Source organism: Priapulus caudatus, unplaced genomic scaffold, assembly GCF_000485595.1.
Source record: "Priapulus caudatus unplaced genomic scaffold, Priapulus_caudatus-5.0.1 Scaffold240, whole genome shotgun sequence".
In the NCBI taxonomy this organism is placed as follows: Eukaryota; Metazoa; Priapulida; class Priapulimorpha; order Priapulimorphida; family Priapulidae; genus Priapulus; species Priapulus caudatus.
In genome coordinates, this window is record NW_014577301.1 from 150,446 (window position 1) to 175,878 (window position 25,433).

The 25,433-nt window shown below is 43.7% G+C and overlaps 3 protein-coding genes across 6 annotated transcripts in view; 1 reads left to right on the forward strand and 2 right to left on the reverse strand.

Annotated features, from left to right (window-relative positions):
- The window catches only part of LOC106807890, a 28,062-nt gene extending 18,550 nt beyond the window's left edge, over window positions 1-9,512 (reverse strand). The window contains exon 1 of the mRNA XM_014810394.1: window positions 8,877-9,512. Coding sequence (XP_014665880.1) covers window positions 8,877-8,919 — 43 coding nt within the window. The 5' untranslated portion in view covers window positions 8,920-9,512. The remainder of the gene's footprint in view (window positions 1-8,876) is intronic.
- LOC106807887 (mismatch repair endonuclease PMS2-like) overlaps window positions 1-25,433 on the forward strand; it is a 72,668-nt gene that overhangs the window by 46,384 nt on the left and 851 nt on the right. Inside the window, exons 6-12 of the mRNA XM_014810380.1 lie at window positions 19,114-19,290; window positions 19,542-19,641; window positions 19,929-20,013; window positions 20,328-21,651; window positions 22,012-22,213; window positions 22,491-22,621; window positions 22,890-23,059. Coding sequence (XP_014665866.1) covers window positions 19,114-19,290; window positions 19,542-19,641; window positions 19,929-20,013; window positions 20,328-21,651; window positions 22,012-22,213; window positions 22,491-22,621; window positions 22,890-23,059 — 2,189 coding nt within the window. The remainder of the gene's footprint in view (window positions 1-19,113; window positions 19,291-19,541; window positions 19,642-19,928; window positions 20,014-20,327; window positions 21,652-22,011; window positions 22,214-22,490; window positions 22,622-22,889; window positions 23,060-25,433) is intronic.
- LOC106807891 (COMM domain-containing protein 2-like) lies at window positions 11,693-25,295 on the reverse strand. 4 transcript variants are annotated; one of them, XM_014810395.1, is made up of 2 exons: window positions 25,220-25,295; window positions 11,693-12,698 (listed from the first exon to the last, which is right to left on the reverse strand). In XM_014810395.1, the coding sequence occupies exon 2, from the start codon at window positions 12,522-12,524 to the stop codon at window positions 11,922-11,924; it is 603 nt and encodes a 200-aa protein (XP_014665881.1). In that variant the 5' UTR covers window positions 12,525-12,698; window positions 25,220-25,295; the 3' UTR covers window positions 11,693-11,921. The 4 variants fall into 4 exon arrangements, with proteins under 4 accessions (XP_014665881.1, XP_014665884.1, XP_014665882.1 ...); XM_014810398.1 differs by lacking the exon at window positions 25,220-25,295 and adding an exon at window positions 25,186-25,203; XM_014810396.1 differs by lacking the exon at window positions 25,220-25,295 and adding an exon at window positions 25,099-25,180.

Below are 25,433 nucleotides of genomic sequence, written 5' to 3' on the forward strand. Positions count from 1 at the left end.
CACGCACTCACACATACATACACTGACTCACGCAGACACGCACACACATACATACACTGACTCACGCGGGCACGCACTCACACACATACATATACTGACTCACGCGGGCACGCACTCACACATACATATACTGACTCACGCGGGCACGCACTCACACATACATATACTGACTCACGCGGGGACGCACTCACACATACATATACTGACTCACGCGGGCACACGCACACACACATACCAACACTGACTTACGCGGACACGCACTCACACATACCTACACTGACTTACGTGGACACGCTGACACACGTGCAGGCACGCACGCGCACACTATAAACCTGTTATACAAAATGGTCGCTATTATTCGTGCTAATTCTGCACCGTGGACCAGTGTTGTAGGTAGGCACCCGTGTTACTACTATACACGCAAATGAAGGCTACCCTCCGGTGTGACAGGCCTATTTACTGTGCCGTGTGGGCAGCGGCGGAATTACCAAATAAATGTTTCGCTATTGCGACGTGCACGCATTTATAAATTATAGAAACCTCCGACGAATGCACTGAACCTAAGACGAATTACGCACTTAACTGCCTTTTCGCCACGTTCGCTGTGCCCCCTCCATCCCGCTCCCTTCCCCTACCATCATAATTTGTGGGCAATCATGTTTGGCAAGACATGAAGAACTACAGAGGCCTTGAAGTGTGGCCTTCTCAGTAGGCCAGCTGTACCTCGTGCGGAAGAACAACTGTCAGCTCATATCGTGTTGGCAATATTTGTAAATAACAGGTAACGGCCCGCTATTTACATCAGGCATAACGTAATCACTATCTAGGTATCACATGATAGTGAGTAAAGCAATAATAAGCCCCATTGATTATGCAATTAGTTGACGAATGCTAGAGTAACTGGCGCTCATAGGGTCTATGTCCCCCAGGGTACTGGCCGGAACGTACCCTGGTCACTATTGATATGGTTAGGGTTTAGGCATTAGGGTTTAGGGTTCGGTTTCGAGTTCGGGTTAGGGTTAGGGAGTAAGGCGTAAGGGCGACCTCCCATAGACTCGTTAGTGGATTAGGCGAGGTAGCGGTCCGGCAATATTAGACTAGTACCCCATGGTAACGTTCCGGTATACCCACCGTACCCCAGCCTCACAAGGGTACGTTCGGCAGTACCTCCGGGGGACAATAACCCTCTCAGCGTAACTGGCACCTTGTGTAGTTAATAAGTAGCATAACCTTATAGTTATAAGCCAAACGCCTATTAAGTTTGTCCAATATCACTGCTGGTGTTGAATATGTATCACCGTAGCCTTTACGTGCCGTAAAATTTCATCGCAGCAGTCAAGCGATGAAACGTGAACATTGTGCTGCAACTATGTTCTGGACAGCCAAGGATGAAAATGGAGGTGTCCCCCCCCCCCCCCCCAGGGTGTAACCAACGGCCAACGTGGACTAACATGGAAATGGAGTAAAAACCACGTACTAATCATCGGACGCACGTGGACATCCCTGACAGAAAGAAGTTCCTACATGAGATCCATGTTTACGAAATCACTGATGATAGCATTGCGTACGGCCGAGCATGCGTGTGAAAATGTCTAGTGAAAATGTCCCATAAATCTGTATCACACCCGATTCGCCGGCAGCGGTTGAAAACGTGTAAACAACTGAATTTTTGACTGCGGATTTCAAATATAGACATTTCTTAGTAACACTAGTGGAGTATTGGACAAAACTATACGCCGTTTGGATGTAAAGGTATGTCTCAAATATTAACTACACAAGGTACCAGTTACTCTAGCATTCGTCAACATTGCATAAGCAAATGGGCTATTATGCGCCTTTAATACAGCCGCGCATACCGCTGTTGTCGAGGGAAATGGAGAGTCATGGTGTAGACCTTCAAATGAGATACTGTTTCGCATAGCAACGCCTTGACCAGATGCAACACAACAAATATGCCACGCACATACCCCGTCCCGCACCTCCGAAAACAGAAGACGTAGAGCTTTGCGAAATGAGTTTGCAAAGCCGGCCATGAGAGTGAGTGAATTGATACAGGCGGCTTAAAGCTGCACCTATGCGCATCCAAACGCATAATTTCCTCCAGTAACTAGACTAGCAAATACTTCGGTCAATCATAATCCCCACTACCTATGACAAAATAAACCCTAGTTCTACCATTTATCACTGCGCGTTGTCTATAAAAGGCATTTGAAAAATAGCCTCCAGATGTTGTTCAAATTCTCCGATGTTGTTGAACTTTCCGTGCTCTGCAACAACCGTTGGAGCGTGCTGCGGTACAGCGGTAACGTACGCGGGTGTAGCAAAGATAAACGTGACGTCACCATAACCGGATTCTTGCGAAATTGGTTTTTGGCAAACATTTAGCGTTGGCAGCCAGATTACCCAGATTTCGCAACCTCTCTCTATGTGGGTTTAAGCAAACGCGCACTGAAATGGGCAGAACTAGAGTTTATTTTTGCCATATAGGTAGTGTGATTATGCATGACACGAGAGTATTGCTAGTCTAGGTAACTGGGAGAAAATAGCATTTGCGATCGCATAAGTGCGGCTGTTATATCTATTGATAGTTTAGTCCAAACAAAGCCGATGTGGTTAGATACTGTCGTGAATGTCCCCCCCCCCTCTCTGGATGCTGTCAAAGCTATGTCAGCTGTGTTTGGAAACTATGCAGCAGCAGGACCGACAACGGCACCCCTACAGCAGGTGCCGTTGCCTGCCCCTCTAAAGGCTAATCAGGTCGTCCCTACGACTAGTCGGCCGACAAAAGATTTGAAAGATCGTATGTCCCAAAAACGGCCAGCGGTCGCCGTTACAAAGGTCGTGAAGTGGCAGCCCAATCACTGCTACAAATGTCGAGGTCACTATGATTATAAAAGCAGCGTGCATTAACAAAATGGAGACATAACACAAGCAGTTACAAGGAGGGATTAATGCACAAACCCTTCTGCAAATATATATTAAAGTTTTCCGTATATCACAGGCAATTTTAAAATTCTTTTTCTGGGCACAATGATTTAATAACGTTTGTCCAGAAAGATTGAGGATAGATTACGAAGTTTACCTGAATTTTACTGGTAAGCGCCATTTTGTTGGTCAGTGACTCGTTTTTAATGTAGACTGGTCCCGCGACAGCTCTTGTTTGGCGCTATGTAGCAAACACTGGCCTGGCGAACCCGTCTACGTTTCCTGCAGAAAGCTACGATCTGAATCGCGATGCACAGCCGTGAAAGTCACTTCAAGTCGACGTGAGTGTGCTACCTGCTAACTCGCGATAAGTAAGGTAGTCGACGATAGTCAAGATCGTAGGGCGACCTGAGCAGAAGCTTTAAAAGCCGTAGCACAGGACATTGGCCGACTTTTGGTTTGCTCGTCGCTGCAACCTGCACCTGCAATGCGATCGCGTCGCGCTCACGCTTCACCGCGTGTGCGCATGCAAGCGACTGCTGAAATTAACTGCTGTGGAAATTTCCTGGAATGTGAAGTTTTCAATCGTTTTTAGCTCATCTGACATAGTCAGATGCAGCTTGTAGAATCGCATGAGCGTGCGTCGTGCGTCGTGCGTCCGTCCGTCAACAGTTGGGCACAAATCTTAACCACTTGACGTACGGTCACATATTCGGGACGTGGGGGGGGGGGTAATCCGAAAAGAGTTGGGATGTCGAAGCTGGGGGGTCAAAGGTCAAAGGTCAAGGTGTAAAAAGGGGGAACATTCCCTCCTTAACTTAAGGTATAGGGAGGAAATGCAGATTGGGCACAAATCTAAAGGCTCGACCTAGCTCGTGATAGTCGGTGTATAGCATCATGGTAGGAAAAGCCATCACTGTGCCAAAATTGGAGGTCCAGGTCAAAGGTCAATGGGGCACAGGGCAGATTTTAGACATTTTCTGAGGACATGGTCTGACGGAGCGATTGAAAAACTTTTTGTTTTCGCGGTGACTAGCATTTTATGGCTTTATTGAAAGGACCATGAATGTCCTCTGCTGACATGCGAAGAGTAAGTGTCGGATAACCTTTTGACCCTCAAGAGGAGGGTTAAACATGGATTTGTTTACTGTCTGTTAGAAAGAATTTGACTGCCGGATTTGCTAGTAGAATCTATACATGCCTGGATGTATAAGGCTACAATGTCACAGTGAAATTTCAAAAGCTAAATTTGGTTGAGAAGGTTTATGCTCTTAAATCGTATAATTTCTATGGCATTCGTACTGTCAGTTTTTACATGTAACGTATGCCACTGCCAGTGGCCACTGCCATGCAATGTGGTGGTGATATTACTGTGTAGTTTTTGCCTGCTTAATTAGTTACAGGTGGCAGCTCTCTATTCAGCCGTAGGCTTGCGTAGGTAAATGGATGAGTGCTTACCTATTCTGTCTTGCAAATAGTTGTTGCTACTATAGATGGGAGCTTCATCTTTAATCTAAGAACTTAAACGTACGCGCCATCTCGTGGCAACTTTCATAAGATGCCCAACAAACATTTTCTTTGAGAAGGTTCCTGATACCATCCCTGTGCATTCCACTGTTTCGGCGTGTATGTGAACACATATGGGACTAACAGGGTTTACTAGAATCCCACCACTCCACCACAGAGTCACCGCAGTAGACGTTAGATGAGCGCTGTCGCTCCGCGGCACTTGTTGATTAACAGTTTAATTCGATAGCTGGAGCAATATGCCACCTCTGTACCTAGTTATATTGCCGTACATAAGTGTATGTGAGCTTCCAGAGCGTTTGGATTGCCTACGTGCATGTGCAGTGAGCCAAGGCCCTCTAAATATGGATCTACTGATGGCATCAGACATTCCATTCATTCTGCTATTTCCTTGCATATTCTCTATACGAATTATAGTATTATTTTCATAGCAATGTTTGCCATTAGAGGCAGAAGCTTCTAACCCTGTTAACAGAGTATTAAAATTTCATTGACTCAGATAAAGGTACTAGAAACATTTGAAATGCTTAAAAAATTATATCATGAACTGATCACCTGGGAGGTGCCACCAATGTCCATCGTTATGTCTAGTTAGTAATTACCAGTCTCACCAATTCAAAATGTATCTCTTTCACCCACTGCTAGTGTAAGCCAGCTCCTGTATAACTGCCATGCTCAGCATGGTCAACATGCAAGTGTGAGTTTTGAGACTATAGGAGACATGCAAACGTAGCCAAAAATTCCAGCAGTAGAGTATGCAAATTTGCATTATATGCATAATGTAGGTGTCTTGGAAAGTTGAGATTGGTCATATTGAGATTTTATCTTCTATATTATGTCATTCTATCAAGTATAGCCAGCTGATATTTATGAATCTGGCTGACTTCCAGGCCTAGTTGATATTGCCGTATGGCCGTAAACAATACACCTAGTTCGTTACCAAGGGTACATCCAGCTTAACTCGTGCGTTTTGCATCGGATTGCAAGTAGTACAGATATTTCTCGTAATTTCCTAGAAATTTACAGAACATTTTACCAAAATTTAATGGTGCAGTGGTTTCAGTTACTTAGTCATGGAGGTCTGAGTGAGTACCAAGTTACCAACAATCAATATTTTGCACATAGGGTTCGGTCATTGTGAAATTAGAAAAACGGTGATCCATTGCCACAGTGTGCGCCACAGTTGTCAATGTATAAAACTTAGAGTAATTTCTTTTTACACTCACTTTCATGGTAAAACGTTACTGTAACAAGTGCCGCATAGGGACAGTGCTCATCATGGCTATAGGACATTCACATATTTAGGGCCTGTGGTGCCTCGAAGGGCTGTACAGAAAGAGACAAACAGATAAGGTAGAGCTAAATGACAGTGTCAGGAGAGCTCATAGCTAATAGCTCAGCTGTGAGTGTGAGTAATAAATTCAGTGAACACATCTGCATAGCATAAACATGACTTTGGCTGGGTGCTATTAAAGTAATTATTACGAGAGTGTTCCAGTGTTTTCACCACTCATGATACCTAACATTATTGCTTGAGTAACAGCAATTGTCTAGAGTAACGATAAAATGTCTTGGAACCTTCGTATTCACCAAATCATGCAATTTTCGAACTAGTTTGGTAAACAATCGTTTGCTGTAATCTTGAAACTAGAGCTGGTAGTCTTGGACTAGCTAGTAGCGCCGCTGCCTATCTGCTATAGACATGATACAGTCTCTCTCAAATGCAGTTGTTTTCAATTAATCATCGACAATTTACAAGTTTACCAATTCTGCCATTATAGCGACACAATAAAATTAAATGCATTGCTGTTACGATGTGTTCATATCCAATTTTCTATGCTATAACTGCTTAAAATCTTATTGTTTTTAATGCTGGTGATCTGCTGTGAGGCGAGACTATATTGCACTATATTTTTTGGGGGTTGAGGGTTTCTGAGCAAAACTCGTAATAATAGCTTTAAATATACAGACTGCTTTAGATTAAATAATAATATGATTTAAAGTGGATAAACCTCGCAACAAACAGCCTACATACACTTACTGTGAGCATACTTACAGTATGCAAATATCACGAAATATTCCTATTGAGCCAGAAATGTGCTAGAGGATGTTGAAACAACGTCCGACAGAGTTTCGTCATATAGATACACATAAATTATGTTGAGCGGAGGCCGAAGGGGATACGCTAGCGCAAATATTTCCTGGAAAAAAAAACACTATATATCTTTGTTTGCTGATTGCATGAGTAATGTGATTTAACAGGTGATTTAACAGGTGATTTTAAAAAATGTCACAATTTTGTACTGAACAAACATATAATATTGAATTATAACTTGTTTGATCATAGAAAAGATCGCTCGGCTGTGTCCCGGCTGTGTAAACATCACAGTGACGCTACTTTCGTAAGACAAGTACTCTCGTTTAGATTTTGTGAAGAAATGTTATGAAAGTGGCAATACAAATGAGGTGTAGTGAATTTTTGCAACATAGACGAGCTCACAGTTAGTAGGTATATATATCTATGCATTTTTGCTGCGAGAACATGCCGTTTTAAGGATCGTGACTCCGCTGTCAGGTTTAAAAAAGCCTCCTGTTTGAACGCGAAACGTTAGCAGGTACGTTTTTAAAACCTCATGGTTGAGTAGAAATCAACCAAGTTCTCTCTATTATCAACCAACCGAATCAAATTATTTAAGGATTTAGTAGTGCAGCAGACCTCAGATGAGCACTGTTGCTATGCGGCACTTGGTTGGTACATGCTGTGCATAACTTGTAGCAAATGTTTGGCTTTCACACCGTTTCTGGGAATTGAGAACTATCCAAAATCTCATTTTCACATAAAACTTCTGAAATTTTGCTGTCCCATAATTATGTGCAGAACATTTTATAAAATTTTGCAGCTTGAGCACAGAGAGACATCTTATTTATAATTTAAACGTGTAATTGATAGGATTCTTTGAGCATTAAACGTGTACCTGCACTTATATCTAGCAGTATCCGTGCAAAAACTTGAGTGTCCGCTTCAGGATATATAAACGAGGTAATGTTAATTGCCCAAAATGCAGGCGAGTAGGAGTTGGCTGCTACTCATCGTGATACACGCTGGACATCTAACACGTAACGAAGTGGACAAAGTGAACACAAGATTTACTAATGCAACAAATTTCCCCCTAGTTCAGTTGTATGAAAACAGTTTATAATGCGCATGTTGCTGCCTATCTGAGTGATGCAACAATATGCAGAAGGTAATAAAAATGCTAACATGAACGTGTAAGTTGGTATACAGCTTATCTTTTGATAACATTTAGCAGCATAATCGTGTGAATGATAGGGCTGCTGTCTCCGCAAAACGAGTCGAAAAGCCGTACCTAGTGCAAATTTACTGAGCTCGTATTACTCTAAACGATGCACATCAACAATGTATGACAGAATGACAGACAGATTTGCAGCATTTTTGCGCAATCGCCTAAATCTGTGCATCATTTAGCAATTGTGAGAGTGTGTGAACACACTTTACAGCACTTCTCAAAACTATACACAAATTGACACATTACAGAATTATATACCGTTTGGAATCGTTTTAAATACATCTCGGGCTGTGATATGCAGGTGTGAACATTGTTTTGAGACACATTTAGGTTTACATTAGGTACAATTTCACTGCTACTTACACACTTCCATTCACCTCACTCATGGAGCCAATAATGCCCAAATGAAAACCATCAACTTATAAATAAAAAGACAAATAATAAAAGAAGCGTAGAGGCAGAGCAAAAAACACAAGCCAGATAGCAGGTTCAACATCGTATTGCAGCTGATATAGATAGTACATGCACGTCCACCGGCTAACTTTAATTAACAACACCAAATTGCCTTATTAGCAGCAGGCAGAGGCTGAGCACTCAATTAAATTACATCCAGTATCATCAGTACTGCGTCCCTTTAATACGCATTCCGCCTTAATAATTTAATGGCTATTTAATTACAATTAAATCAATGACGTACGTGGGAACAATATGAATACGGGAGCTCGACGGCAACGCATACCGAATACACATCCGTACAGTCGCAGACATGTGCAGCGTCCCTGCTACCCAAATACACGTCGCACGCCCGTCGCACATCGGTGATATTTGTATAGATCTGGGTCTGTCTCTCACTGATAAACTATCGCTTGCTTATCGTATTTATAAAATTTCTAAATTTGTAACATTTTTAATGAATCATCGATTTCTACGAAAAACGAGTTTCGCGAGCACAAAAGCAGCACGGGTGTGTTTACGTATAGTATTTATACGCGCACGTACGCACGCCAAAGCGTCAGCACGGGCAGCGATAACAGAAGCCCGATATCGCCCACTAGATAATGTCGGCACGTTTCTCTAATCGACAGGTAACACTAGTATCGAATAAGCCGTATTTACCTTGATAAGTCTGCAGCCATCCTGATACCGTTTTCACCGCCATTTTCCCCTGGTCTTCTGAAGTACGGAGGAGGTGGCTGATGCTGCTGGGAGGCTGAGCCAGTCACGGCAGACAGTGCTGCTGCTGTTCCTGCTGCTGCTGCTGCTGTAGTAACCGCTGACTCGCAGTCAATAACCCAGTATCGATCGTCTTTGTTCCTGCGCGTGCTTTGTTTAATGGCAGGCTGCCTGCCTCTGCCTCCGAGCTGTGCGGCTACACAGCTCCCCAGTTCTGCAGATTTGTACGTAGACGGTCACCCGCAACTATGATCAGCGTTAGCGAATGTTGCACTGGCGGACGGTCGCCCATCTTTATCGCAAGCTGTGTTGTGATCAATGACAGATGGCCGACGTAGAGCTTTTCGCCGTGGCGTATTCTAGTGAGAGAAACAGAGCGGCGGCGCTCTCACAGCACGTTGTTTGCGGCATCTGGCGATGCGGCACGGCTAAGCGTAGCTCTTTCTACAGTGGTGGGCAGGTGGTATACGCCGCTCACTAACTTCACTCTGTGTGCTCTGATCGGCCTCTCTTTATCTCCGTTGGCCACCGAGAAGAACCTGGCTCTAACACCTCGCCTCAATCACCGAATGGTTGCCATGCAGCCTGTAGAATGCCTCCGTGCATCGCCACAATGTCACCCCGCGCAGATCTTGCAGACGCTTTGTCAAACTATCGGCGCGATGCTGCCGCCGTGATCGTACAGGAGCTTGCGGGCGTTGATGGGTTGATGCAATGATAGATATACATCACATGATCACATACATCTTGATATACGTCATACTTCCAACAGGTGTGTGGCTGCATTATGCATCCTGTGTGCGCGCGCCGTGCTATCATTTATTAATGAGTGGCGTTATGGCGTACGCACTAACAGTATTGAATAATTAAGAGTAGTGAATGCAAATTTAAAGTTCACAAAGGTGGATGGCTTGAAAGGATTGTAAGATGAGTCCATATGCACGGCTTGCTACGAGCAATGAGACGGAGCAAAGATTATTAGCTTAATTCCTACGGCGGGCTGAAATTATTAAAAGAACGGTGTGTCTGAATGGCTTTTAATTTTGTTAGAAATTTGAACTGTTGAAGACAGCGACTATCGATGTGTCGTAAATATATAAATAAAAATAAATGAAAAAATATATATATATATCAGGAGTAAATATTAACAATTGTATTTATTGGTCGCGAGATGTTCAGGTAAAAAACATGCGCGCACGACCTACAGGTTACGCAGGCGGGCGTGGAAATCATTATGAACTCTGGAGAAGTGATTCAGTGTCTCTAGTGGCTAATCTAAGGTTAATTATTCAGAAGAACTAGGATTCCAAACAAGGAAAGAATGTGAATGAAATTGCCAAGACCCCCCATCACCAGTACTATCCCATCGCCCAACAATGCAGAACAAAGGCAATTCACGCGCATACACGCGTACCCTGCTGATTGACTGCCACTGGGAATTCACTTGCATAGTAAACTTACTACATGTAGTAGTAGCATGCTTCTTCCCACTAGGTGCTTATTTATAAGGATAAAGAGCTGCCCTACGCTTCTACAAGTCTTTGTTTTAGGTGTACATACTCACTCGCCTGCGTGGCTCTGTGTGCTTGGTGTAGCCTACTGACACATGCTTTTTATTGCTGGGTACCCACGTCTACTGGCCTGTATGCAGTTGTAACGTAGTAAAACCCCAGTCTTATTGCATAACACTCACCGTACAAGTATCCAACCTTAACAGCGAAGAAAAGAACCTCCCGACACAGTATTCTATCTGACATTCTCATGTATTTACATGAAGGTGGCATGTAAATTCGCAATTTATTAGCTTAATATACAAATGTGAAAATATGACAATACTGTACAAATTACTTTACCAAGGATGTGAAGTAAAAGATTTCTAGGTTAACATGTCAAATGAAAGATGTGTGCAATATAAATCTACCCAAGAAGAAAATTTAATATACACCCAAAACTTCTTTAAATTTAGCCCTTTTCGATTGAACTTCTTGATTCTCTTAACAACCTCTTGATTCAATGTGCTAATTGTACTGTGCTGTCACCGAACGTGTAACATAACATTCACATAGCTATTCATAAGTTTGGTCATTCTTATAACAACTACATTACTACTATACAGTAAAACCTCGTTACACCGCCACCATTGGGACTTGGGAAATATTGGCGTTATAACGAGGTATAGAAATTGCAGTCTAATAGCACCACTAAATAGCTCCCAGTTACTAGAAAACCAATAAAAATAAAATTCATATTAACAAAATTTCTTTGTTTTATAACTGAATTGCTATTAGAATAAAAATATTTTAGTTTCATGTAACATGTTTGATTCTGTGTTTTCTTTAGTCCGGAGTTCAGCACATGTACATGTACATGTACATGTACATGTACATTTAAGTTTGCGTACAGTATTTTGATAGTCTGGGGTTCAATCTTTCTTAAAAAAGTCTGTAATTGACTTCTGTTTAGAACATTCCGAAATGAGTGAATCCATGCGAGATTGTAGGAGGGACACGGCAGAAATGTCACGTTCAGTAGAATATGCGTTCGACTCAAAATATCGCAATACAGTCCTGAATTGACCTCGGAGCATCAAGTGATGATGGGGCGGAATCTCTACCGCTAGTACTATACCGCTAAATACTACTGCTATTACATAGGACTCGTGTGGATGTGCTGAATATATTACAGGGGTAGAAATTAACTTTTTAACACGGGAGTCCGTTCACGGGAGTCCAACGGACTCCCTACCCTCAAAAAGAGGGAGTACGCAGTTTGAGGTTCAAAATTAAAGATATTAACAATAACGCATGTGCTTATCATGCGGTTGCACGTCTGTCAATTTTTCTTAACGAGGGGCGGTATAATGAGGCTAAATAACGCACAAATAGATACAAACGATCTGTACATTGGCATTTTCCTGGCGATAAGTGAGATTGGCAGTAGTACGAGGGGCGGTATGACGAGGTTTTACTGTATACTGATCACATCACTTCACTTGATGTGTCTGATAATGCGTCTGCAGTGTGGTGTCTTTATCTCGTCCAGTGCTCTCTCGAGTGTGTTTGTGAGGTGCACCAACGTCGTGAGGTCCGTCTGCAGTAGTGCATTCTGCTCGCCGCACTGCCCCAGGTGCAGCTTAACCAGCAGAATGGGTTCAAGCTGCCTGTAGAGAGTGCGTGACGCAACCTGTACGTCAGCACGCCACGTCAGGTTGCAGTAGTGTGGAAGATCGATGCCGAGGGTCGTCAAAAGTCGCCGCAGCTCTCCGCCGCGGTCCCGGTAGACAGCCAGCAACGCCGTACTAGCCTCGCTGCTGAAGCCCAGCGCCAGCACAGAGTCTGTGAAGTCAAGCTGCGTGAGTGCAAGTTTGCTGCTTGTCGTTAGCAGGTGGACAAGGGCGCTGATGGCACTGCGCACAGTGTCCGGCGTAACGCCGAGTCTCTGTGCTGCCACCTGGTACGAGCGTTGATTGGTGGTTGCACCTTTCGTGATGAACTCTACGCACATGCGGATAAACTCGTTTACCACTTCAAGGTCGAGTTTACTCAGCCAGCCAAGATGTTGCTTGTGGGAGTCTTCCAGAACTAGCAACATTGTGATGGAGTAAGAGCAAAAGCAAAGGAAAGGGTTTAGGTGGTGTCACTAAATAGGTGCAGGCTTATAGGCTTGTGGAGTGTCACAAGGGGACAGGCAAGTAACAGTGTAACTAGTACTGAGATGAATTGACAGACGAACCCCTCGCAATTGCCAGTTCCTCCTTTGAATTATCTGTAAATATTAAAAAACAGATTGAAATAGCTGTAAAGGGATCCTTTACTCTAGGTTCTAGGGTTATTTTCAGTTAATTTAGGTTAAAATTACACTACATAAAAAGTTTCATGGTTCAATCACCATTAGAAATTTTTCGTTTTTAAATTTTAAAACTAACGACTACAGTTTGATTACAATGACGGTGGCGCCACTCAAAGCGCACGATCTGAAAAGTTGAGCAAAACGACTTTTCAGCCAAGGGCTACAGACCGAGGGTGTTTCTTATTTATTAATTTAAAAGCAAAAGGATTGTAATATCTTATAAACAACATATAGTTTCAGTTATATTATGGATAAATTTGTCCTAAAATGAACATTGTTCGGTTAAATAGCATTTAGGTATAAATATAATTGCACCTTTGTGATTAGCCGTCGCTCTGCAACGTGCAAAATATATTGGGAAATGTGCTGAACTTTTTCAGGGTGGCAGTCTGGCAGAGCACGGTCGCGGGTAGCTCTAGTACTATAGCCCGCGTACAGTTGCCGCTGGGCTATAGAACCAGCCATTACGAATGCTCGGGACCAACTTACTCCAGCTAGTCAGCGGGAACTATGTATTTCCGCCCGTGGAGGGGTGGGCGGGTTGTGTTGGTTGTGGACAAAAACATTGTTGTTGTCAAGTAACAAATTACAGAGTGGCTATATGCCCGGCAGCCGGCATATATCTGACGGCTGCCGGGCACGGTCTGCGATTTCCTAAAAGCCCGGCAGTTTTTAATTTTCAGCGTTATCTCAAGTAAACAAGGGTTAGGGTTAGGAACTGCCGGGTATTTAGGAAATCAAAGACCGTGCCCGGCTGCCGGGCATATAGCCACAGCGAACAAATTAATAATAGTAATCTGTTCATCTTTCATGACAAAACTAATATTACAATCTTTTTTGATCACTTAATTTGTTACTTGACAACAACAATGTTTTTGTCCACAACCAACCCAACCCTCCCACCCCTCACGTGCGGAAATACATGGTTCCCGCTGCCGTTTGAAGTTCGTAAATAATGTTCGTTCACAAGAAATACTGCAAATAGACCATTTCAACGATAGTTAGAGGTTAAATTTTAGTAGCAGATATAACTTAAGACATATTCACTTCGGATAAGAGGCATTAATTGCCTACCACAGACGTTTTATAGCCGCGAGTAACCGTGAATAAGTTGGTCCTGAGCATTCGTAATAGAATGTTCTATAGCCCTGTGGCAACTGTACGCGGGCTATAGTACTAGAGCTAGGTCGCGGGTGTCAATGGCGCCGTTCAAATTTCATTAGGTATCTGGTAACAAGTACGTGTGGGTATAGACGATTTGTTATACAGTAAGTACAGTTGTATGCAGTAAAATCCTAGAGTCTAGTATCCCTTTAATTGCTTGCAGTAATAATAAAACTTGAACTAAATTCGTGGATGGTTCATAGGCCCACACTATGGCACATATATATATAGACCACGAGTGTGTCTTGTATTCTACATAGATCTACGGTACGCTCTGTCATGTTAATTGTATGATTAGTAAGGATGGGGATAGCTCTAGTAGTGCTTATAGGGTCTATGTCCTCCAGGGTACTGCCGGAACGTACCCTACCCTGGGTACGGTCCGGTATACCGTAACGTACCACCCTGGTAACTATTTGATATGGTTAGGCCTTTAGGGTTAGGGTTAGGCGTAGGCGACTCCCTAGACTCGTTAGAGGAGTAGGCGAGGTACGGTCCGGCATATTAGATAGTACCAGGGTACGTTCCGGCAGTACCCTGGGGGACATACCCTCTCAGCTCTAGTACTACTACTACTAGCACTAGCAGTAGTACTATAGCCCGCGTACAGTTGCCGCAGGACTGCACGCAGGCCTGCTGCAACTGCTAGTAGTAGTACTAGAGCTATAGTAGCTCCAAGAAACGGGTATTGCTATGGTTAGAATACCCTGGTGTATTGACGTTAGTCACCACAGCCTGGTCGGGTTAAGCTATAGTAGAGCTAGCTTCGTAACGGTTCAAGGATAGAGAACATCGGGTCCAATAAAACCAATGTCATTTACATCAATATAATATAATTATATATCATATATAATAGGTTAGGGTTAGGGTTATGCGTCTATGGTTAGGGTTAGGCGTTAGGCACATTGGTTTTATCTGGACCCATGGTTCTCTATCCTTGGGCCCCTGGCGCGCAACTGTACGCGGGGGCTATAGTAGAGCTAGGATGGGGACTAGCCCGACCAGGCGTGTGCGGCGGGATGTCTATATATATGGTCTATTCTAACCTCAGCAATACCATTTTCTTGAGTCTCAGATGGGGCGAACGTACAACTAGTCCGTATCTGCAAGAACTAACGTTCACATGCCCTTCCTCGCCCCCCGCCGGGCCCCCCCACTCGCAGTTTCAAGGTTCACGCAGACGAACGGACAGACCGTAGGCGTGCTATACGAATACCTGGGGGTGCTGCTCTGGGCCTGTCTAGTAAGTTCCGTATTACCGCCCTCTAAAATATGGCGAGCTACCAATATTAGCACTATCCCTATAAAAATGATATATATACCGATCGCCTGCCACCGCAACGCAACACTTTCACAACTGCATGCTCCTGCCCTTGCGGGTACAACCAGGGAAGTTAGCTGGGTGCCGATCCAGCGTGCGGCAAAATTAGTAGAGCAGAGGACATGTTGCATAAGGACACGGTGACGGACCAGTTCGAACAGAGCTCGCGACCCCGGCCGAGGGTTAGATGCCGACTCATGCATATGACTACCTGAGGGACCCAACTAGGCGGGCACTTACCAAAAAAAGACAAAACCTAAGCCTAGAACAAAAAAAAACAAATTAAATTAGAGGCTGCCCTCGCCTAGGTCATACCTCAGCGGAGTAAGATGAATATACATCTATATTGATCTAACTCCTGGTCCGATATCATATCGGCATCTTTCCTGTCCCTTTGCTAAAGGCCACTAGCACCCTAAGTTGCGCAAGAAGCGGTAGTCGCTAGGTTAGGATCCCGGATTGTAGTAGGACACGTCGCACCAGCCCCTGGTCGGGCTGAACTACGCCACTCCCTAGGAATTGTAGGGTCTGATATTGGATGATAGTAATTCTGGCAGTAAATAGGTGGTAGTTATACCGAAACATTGTCTATACACATGCATGTCGCACGTTGTCGGTGAAACAACAGTGAGGTATTTTAGAACTTTTGTTATTTTTGTTGCTGCATGGAGACAGCCTCCCTCGCGCGCCGCCCCACCCCCCCAGCCGCATCCTCCGCTCGTCTGCCCGACCCCTGAAACGACAGTTGCGCTTTTTCTCGGAATTTGATTCGTTGGCAGACGTTACAGACCGGCGCCGGGTTAATTACAAAGCGGCAATTATACCTCTGTGTGTACGCAGTGGCGGCAGCCACGGCTTCGGTAAGTGGGCGGGGGCGGAAGAAGCCTCGCAGTGGGCAGGAACAATGTTGACCGCCGCGGCCCATGTCGTGTCGGACTCGGGCGTAGGCGGCCCGACGAATGAATGGCTACGAGTCCCAGGCGCCCCGCGACTTCCCATCAACAGTCCCCGCCCCCCCCCCCCCCCGCCCCCACCCCCGCCGAGGATCCGCCCCTAGACGGTAAAGTGTGATTGGACGTAGCAGCGCGGTTTTCTAACGAATAACGTACGCAAAGCATCGGTAGGGTGCGATTCATCAACCCAGCGTAGGCACCTGCGTACGCAAATGTTGATGAATCGCCGCAGTGGTAAATCCACTACCGGATGGGTGGGCTGCTGGCTGTTGAAGCAGGCGTGGCGCTAGCATAAACGCCGAATCACACCAGTGTGGCCCAGTGGCAGACACATACCATAGGAATCCAAACTGACAAGCCTCTCTTGTATTTAAACGCATATGGCTCGTCTAGCCTCTGTTCTACATGAGTGCTGGGGGAGATGTGATAGGTGTCCTCATTTTCCGTTTGTATGATTTCGTTCAAACACTCATGAACATCAGCCGACACGTACACGTGCCGTGGTGCGTGCCGTGGTGTGCGATGTGCACGTGCACACGGTGCGTCTGGCGTGGACATGGTGCACGTGTGCGGTGGCGTGTGTGTGTGGGTCGTACACACGGTGCAGTGCGTTACTTGTGTAAGTTACATTGTGCGTCGGTGCGGTGTGTACGTACACTGCGTGCGTTGAGCGGTGTTGTACGTACGAACCACCGTTGCGTGCGTGGCGTGCGTGGCGTGCGTGTGTCGTACAGCGTGCGCGTGAAGTGTGCCACGTACCATGTGCGTGCCGTGCATGTGCACGTAGTGCGTAACGCGTGTGTGTGCACAAGTCACACGTGCGGTCGCGTGGCGTGATATGTGCATCAGTGCGTGCCGTGTGTGTGCACGGTACACGTAGCTGTGTGCGTGTGACGTACAGCGGGCGTGCGTCGCGTGTGCAAGTACACCGATTGCGTGCGTGCTTGTGCACGTGTTGCGTTGTGTGCGGTGCTGCACGTACAGCGTAAATGTGGCGTGGCGTGCGTGTGTACGCTAACCAGTGCGTCGCGTGCGTGGCACGTACGAGCGTGCGTGCGTGCGGTGGCACATGTGCAACGTGTGGTGCGGTGTGTGTAGCACGTCAGCGTGCGTGTGTACGCTACACGGTGAGCGGTAGGCCGTGAAGTGCTTGTGGCACGGTGGCGTGCCGTGCGGTGTGCACGTACACGGCTGAACTACTCGAACTCGGCACTAATAACGAAACAATTGCGAGCTATATAGACAAAAGAAGGCGTCCACACCCCGTGCCGCCCTGTGTTGTGTAGGTATGTGTATTATTTGAATTTATTGTTTAGTCATAAGACAGTAGGTAATTTATGTTTTCTCAATAAAATAATGTATGCATGCTGCGGTATGCTGGAAACACCTGCGGAAATTTCGAGTGGTTTACGGCACCTCGTCAGCTCGTGTAAAGTTACGCAAAGGTTTACGTAAATTTTAGCTTGATGAATCGCACCTAAAACGGCCTCGCTTGTGTACGCGAAATCGTACGAAAATTTACTAAATAGTTGTGTTGATGAATCGCAACTAAGCAACGTCGATTGCGTACACAAGATTTACGCAAAATATTTTGCGTACGCAGCTTGATGAATCTACCCCAGGGGGCGAAGCCCCTGGAAGCTCTGAGCTTTTAGCATTTTTGAGGTGAGAAATCAAGCCTCTGTATGCAAGAAATAAAGAAAATAAAGAAATAAATAAAAAATAAATAAAGAAATAAACACACTTGTAGATAAATAAATAAATAAAAAATAAATAAAGAAATAAACACACTTGTAGAGCACTGCTGATCTATATCCAAACTTCTAAGTTTACTGGAAACACTTCTCTAACAGACTTATGGTCAAGAGAAACGGAAACAATGTTGATACAAAATATGCCACGTAATTATGAGAGAATTATTTAACTTATAATTACATCACCTCACGTTATTTTTTAATACAGATCTGATTTTGCAACCAAACTTATTTAAAAATAAATCTTTAGATCATACATTTAATATACTGGGAACACTTTCTTGCTTTGGTCAATGAAAAAATATGATTAGTATATGCATTTCTGAAAATACTCTAGCATGTTTAGGTTGCTGTGTACGTGATTTATTAATTTATTATTTATAATATATGAATCTACTACAAAATTGGATTTCCAATAATACAAAGAAACTTTGAACTTTAGGACCGGAAATATTACTTTGTTATAACGAGAGTTTGTTATATCAGTGTTCTTTATAACGCGAGTCCACTGTACTTCAATGTGCTGAACAATGTTTGATTTTACATTGTTTGGGCATCATTATCGCATCCAAAAAGGGGAAAATCGTAGTGGCGGAAATGGAATAAGAAAGCGGAAATTTTCTGCCAAAATCGGGAGGGTTGGGAGGTGTGTCACTCAATAAGAATTCCAAATTACATAGACTAGGGCAAAGATTGAAAGGCAACATTTTGGGCCTATGGAGTAAAATTTATATTGTTATTGCTCCTGTGAACTGTCCTTAAAATCTTTGAACAGGAGCTGACGGGGGGGGGAATGCCCCCCCCCATGCCGCCCCTTGACGCCGCCACTGGGTGTAGGTGTTGTACAACAGTAAAGGGCATCTATAGGCAGCAGGCCTAAATAAGCATCCAACAGACATTAATTTTAAAATATATTTAATTAAATGTAGGGGGCGCACACCGGCAAAGTTCAGCTTTTGAGAGTGGTAGCAAGATGGTAGCCAGTGGCGTCTCTTTCTCACCGACCATGGATTGGCTGACCACCAGCCTGTTAGTATATAAGGAGATCAGTTTGCCATATGTGTTTATATAGAACTGAAGCCAACCCTATGGGTAATAATATATATATATACTGCAGTGATAGATCCACTATTTTTTAGGAAGAAAACGATTGTGGTAGCAACATCTGGTAATGGTTCAACCAGAGAAAACATTGCTGACGTATTCGGCCCAAAACAACTGAACAGCCTTGTGGAGCTCATTGAAATTCCTCCTGGTGATGAGATACTGGCGGAGTACGGTTTTGCTGCAAAAGATTTGACTGCCAAGAAATTCAGGTACTAAAAATAGTGATTTTAGACAACGTGCATGCTCAGAAATGGAAATGGCGGTTATATACATTATATTATACTATAGCTGTTATTTGCATGAACCATTAGGAAGACTACAAGTGCATGTGTATGTATTGCAGTAGCAGTATGTAGAGCTGCTATATAGTATACGTGTCTATTTTTAGATTGCAAATGAGACATTGAAAGAGGAATCATTATCACTATAGTGTATTTAAAATTACTTTTATCCATTGTAGCATTTCTGGCTATGTGTCTGACTGCACACATGGAGAGGGTCGCAGCACTACTGACCGGCAGTTTGTCTTCATCAATGGACGGCCTTGCAACTTGCCAAACGTAACTGTACTTCTTTGTTCTCTTCTTTGATTATTATATAATGACTTTGTCTGATGAATTGTGTCACTAGAGAACATAATCATCTGCTTGAAGCTGTGATATAGAGTGTTACATTTGTTTATTGTGATACCTTAGTGGAGTAGTAGTAGTGTCATGGTTAGCACTTGGAACTATGTGACAGTGTGACAGACATCAAAGCAACATGGTTATTGTGACCCTATGCTCTACAGGAGCCAGAAGGGAAATTTTATGTCATTGTAGTACTAGACATTATATGTTACTTTCAGGTAACAAAGATTTTGAATGACGTCTACCATATGTATAACAGATACCAATATCCAGCTTGTGTTTTAAACATCAGTTCTGCTAAAGGCAAGTAGTGAATAGAAGCTAAGTAATCCTGGCATGTTATAGGTTCAACATCCAATCAAGGTCCAATAGTCATGAATATGACTATAATTAAGTGCAGGAACACCAATATATTACATAAACGAAGAAAATTGTTGCTCATAATGTTATTTGCACTGATATTTATTTTGTTGTTTATATAATGTTGTTGTTATTATAATGTTATTTGCACTGATGTTATTTACACTGATACTAACAGGTTTGTGATATTGTTACATTATCAACTACTTAGGTTGTGGTATTATCACAATTTAATAGGAATTTATGTATTCCTTTAGAAATGGTAGATGTTAACGTCACGCCAGACAAGAGACAAGTGTTCGTGCAGAACGAGCGCCTCCTACAGGCAGCGTTGAAAGCCACGCTTCTTTGCGTCTTCCACGATCGATCATTCAGCATTCCCACAAGTGGCACCACCTTGCAACAGAAGATCACCAACGCCAAGATGTCCTCTGTGCAAGGATCGGTAATGGGAGACAAAGTTTCGTGTAGCGGGTTCTTGCCAGAAAGGCCATCAGTTGCCAGTCTAAAACGCTCATTCGGCCAATGGCACAGCTCTGGGGCACTGCCGACCGAGCAGCAAGTGTCGAAACAGAGACGCATTGACAGTTTTCTCAACGAGAGCATCACAGCGGCGGGTGCCAAATTCTCTGATGCCAGCCACACCAAGGGGAACCATGGGGATGACAAGAAGATGGTAGATGGCACGTATAGTGGCATCCAGGTACATGATGAAGATGGCAGAGGGGTGGCAGATGCTGTTTCTGGTGGTCGACACTGCAGCGTGAGACACAAGTTAAGCGCGGTGGTGGACGATGACCCTCTTAATAGTAAAGACATCAAGATAAGTGACGAGGATGGCAAAGAGACGGTAGATGAGCCTTCTGGTGGTCGACATGGCATAGTGTGCCACAGGAAAAATAAGGAGGTCGCAGATGAGCCAACAGGCAACGTCTCTGGTCAAGCAATTAATATCAACTCATGTGAACCAGCAGACAGTGTCTCTAGTGAGTCTTCGGGTCATTTCCAAGAATTGTTAGCAGCTGGGGACGGTAGCCACGTTATGCCCCTGCTTCTGCTAAGCTCACATCTCCATGGTATGCCAGAAGACTGTGGAGACGTAGTCATGGAGCACCAAGGAAGTTTAGCAATGCCATTGCAAGGCCATCAAAACAAAAGTGTACAAAACATGGCCACCAGATCCGCACTGAGCAAGTTCCGCAGCAGTTTTGACAAGCATACACGTGTACCTGACACTAAAGGCACCACTGGAAGTCCACAGAAGCAATCTCTTGGGCCTGTTCTGCTCTCACATACTAGTCATAACTTTCAAGCCAGCAACTGTGATAATGAACACCCAACAGATGGAAGATTGACCAAATGTTCTGTGGGCTTGCAAAACAATAGCTGTCTATTCAGAAATACAGGCCTCGGTCACACAGAAAACAATAGCGTGGTGCAAATTGACACAGATACAGAGTACCACGATGAGAGTTCACCACAGACTCAAGGTTGTAATTATATGAGCAGTGATGCACCGTGTGGAAGTAATAATCATGATATCCTTACCGACTCCATAAATGACATGCTGCAGCAGAGAAGGTAAATGTATGTGTTTGCATAGTATACTACTATGATCATGAACATATCTAAGCCTTGAACGTACAAATGCTTTATTAGTTGCGGTCGTGCAACAATGCCATTTCAGATTCTTTTTAAAAGTGTCACTAGATGGCAGAGTTAAGTAAAGTAGCATGGGTTAGCTATAGCATGCGTAATGCGCTTTCTGATCGTTGTACAGCGGCTAAGAGCCATGCATTAAATAAATTGTGCATTTTTTTATGAAAGCATGAAAATTGCCACCCAGGTAGTTTAAGATATGTATATTCCTGTAAGATCAGGCACCTATTAATTTGTTCATCAAAAGCAAGTAGGCTCAACTGTTCGATTGTTATTTCTTAGGTCTGTGACATTTCCCTTCTCCATGAAATGGTTACGGCAGCGACTGGCAGCAGGAAACTGGTCAGTTGAACAGCACTCACTGAAGAGAGCTGCTCGTGAATTTCGTGCTAGGATTGCACCATCGGAGAACAAGGCTGCAGTGGAGGAATTGAGAAAGACGCTGAACAAAGATTCCTTTGCCAACATGCAAATTATTGGCCAGGTGAGGATGAATGTAAATCGTGCATTGGTAATTTAACTGTGGACTGATGGGCACCATTTTGCTGTTAGAAATTATATAGGTAAGGACAAATGACCGAAGTTTGGTCCGTGTTAGATGCTTTGGTAATAGCGTCATTGATCAATTCTGTTGAAATTATCAAATTTCTAATAATTTGTAATCACAGCTAATTTTGCGCATGAATGTTGTTACGCAGCCTGTCATTTAATCGGTGTCTACGTGTGACATTGTATTTATCTAACATTCTACCATCTTGCAGTTCAACCTGGGCTTTGTAATTGCTAGCCTGGGAACAGAATTGTTTATCGTGGACCAGCACGCAACTGACGAGAAATACAACTTTGAACAGCTAAGCAAGCATACTATTATACGTAGTCAGAAGCTCATCAAGTAAGCTATATCCACATGGATTTGTCTAGTATACCTTCTTGTAGTACAGTAACACCCCACATTACATAAGTAATGCATACCAGAAAAATGTTTTTGTAACGTGAAACACGTTTGCCTATTATTGACTTCCATTATATAATTGAAGATGCACATACATGTACAGAAAATTTTTTTTTGTTGAATCTGAAATATAATTATTAATTCAAGTAAAAATTTTTAAATGTGTGTATTGGTTATTTCTCTCTCTTATTCTAACTCAACTTTCTAGGCCCCAAGACCTCGAGCTTACAGTTGCAAGTGAATGCATTCTAGAAGAAAATTTGACTGTGTTCAACAAGAATGGCTTCGAGTTTGTAAAGGATGAGACAGCAGTGTCCGGTAGAGGATACAAATTGTCCGCAACACCAGTCAGTGGCTACTGGACTTTTGGCAAAGAAGGTATGCTGCATGTTGGAAATATCTAATAGTGTATGTTAGGCCATGTGTAACATAGCAAAACCAAAGTTCTATTGCGTAACATAGAGGTGTAGATTGCTAGAGAGTTAGGAGTGGCAACAAGGTAATAAACAAGGACATCATGCGACTAATAACAACGTTGTGTCCATTAGGAGATGTATATAGTGAGGTAAGGTATACTCTTGAGCTTGGGAGGATGTACACATTGAAATACGTGCAACCCCAGTGAAACTATAGTCAGGGTCTCCAACCATTCCGCATTCTGCGGAATCATTACGATTTCTAGGCTTAATTTCCGCATTCCGCAGCGGTTATATTCCTCATTTCAGTTGCACTGATTGTTCGCATTGTTCGCTTGGACACATTGTTTTTTTTTTAGCCGGTGCCTGGCACTGGCCACGCGCTGGTGCAGTAGAGTTTATTAATAGCCGTCACTGCGAGTCGGTTCTTGGAAATGCACGCTCTGCCATTACCTTAGTTTTGCACACACCCCCTACCATCGCTCAGTGTTATAATGTGTTTTTATGCATTTTGTATCTGGCATGTCTTCGGTAAATGGAACAGCCTAGTCAGACAGGCGCTGTCTGCAAGGTGTCGCGTAGTTTGTCTGCTAATCAGATTAACATGGGGGGAGAATGGCGTCCAATTGCCATTGCCATCCAAAAAACCCGACTTTTACAGAAATTCAGGAAACGAATATACACAGATGTGGTCTGTACTTGTGAAGTCAAAACTCAGTGTTAATCATGGCTATTGCATGGTATGCAAGACAGACTTTCAAGTGGGGCACGGAGGAAGGAGTGACTGCCAGAGGCATATAGTCTCTCAACAGCATAAGTGCTATGCGGGTGCTGTGGAATCTACACCCAATATATCAAGCTTCTTTGCAGCAGATAGAGAATTGTCTGTCTTGACGCAGAAGTGAGATTTCTGGATTATTTAATTGAACACAATGTGTCTTTGAGGGCGGCAGACCATGCAAATGAACTCTTCAAGAAAATGTTTCCAGACTCACAAATAGCCAAAAAGTATGGTTGCAAACATACAAAAACACGTGAAATTGTGAGAAATTGCAATGGGGTTAGCCGCTAGGAACAGTTGCCGCTGGAGGGCAGCACATCTGCAGAGGTGAACATTATCCGCGTACCCATATGCACACTCGGGATAGAGTGGGGGAAGTGGGTGTTTATTCTTTTGTGTGTGCTGAGGAGTTATGTAATATGTTTATTGAGATTCACGGTGATATTAGTGGTGCATATGATGTGAAGTGGGTGTTTATTCTTTTGTGTGTGCTGAGGAGTTATGTAATATGTTTATTGAGATTCACGGTGATATTAGTGGTGCATATGTGAAGTGGGTGTTTATTCTTTTGCGTGTGCTGAGGAGTTATGTAATATGTTTATTGAGATTCATGTATGTATGTAGGTACATGTATGACCTGCAGAAGAGCCCCTACTGTCGTACACCACCTATATTCGCGCTGACAATATATAACTATAGCCCGCGTACAGTTGCCGCAGGACTGCACGCAGGCCTGCTGCAACTGCTAGTAGTAGTACTAGAGCTATAGTAGCTCCAAGAAACGGTATTGCTAGGGTTAGAATACCCTGGTGTATTGACGTTAGTCACACAGCCTGGTCGGGTTAAAGCTATAGTAGAGCTAGCTTTCGTAACGGTTCAAGGATAGAGAACATGGGTCCCAATAAAACCAATGTCATTTACATCAATATAAATATAATATTATATCAATATAATAGGTTAGGGTTAGGGTTATGCCGTATGGTTAGGGTTAGGGTTAGGCACATTGGTTTTATTGGGACCCATGTTCTCTATCCTTGGGGCCCCTGCGGCAACTGTACGCGGGCTATAGTAGAGCTAGGATGGGGACTAGCCCGACCAGGGTGTGCGACGGATTGTCTATATATATGGTCTATTCTAACCCTAGCAATACCGTTTCTTGGAGCTAGGATGGGGACGAACTACAACTAGTCTCGTAATCTCGCAATAATAACTTCACACACACTCAGTTTAAGGTTCACGATAACGAAGACGTAGGGTGTATACGAATACTGGGGTCCTTTCTGCTGTTAGTAAAGTTAACGTATTACCGCGTCAAAATATGGAGCTAAATATTACACATACTATAAATATATATATAATCTCCACCGCAACCAAATTTACAAACTCATCTCCTCCCTTGGGTAAACAGGAAGTAGCTGGTGCCATCCAGCGGCAAAATTAGTAAGCAGAACATGTTGCATAAGACACGTGACCACCATTAAAGAGCTGCACCCGGCAGTTAGATGCGATATGATATGACTACTAGGCACTCTAATTTAATTTTTTTTTTTTTTTT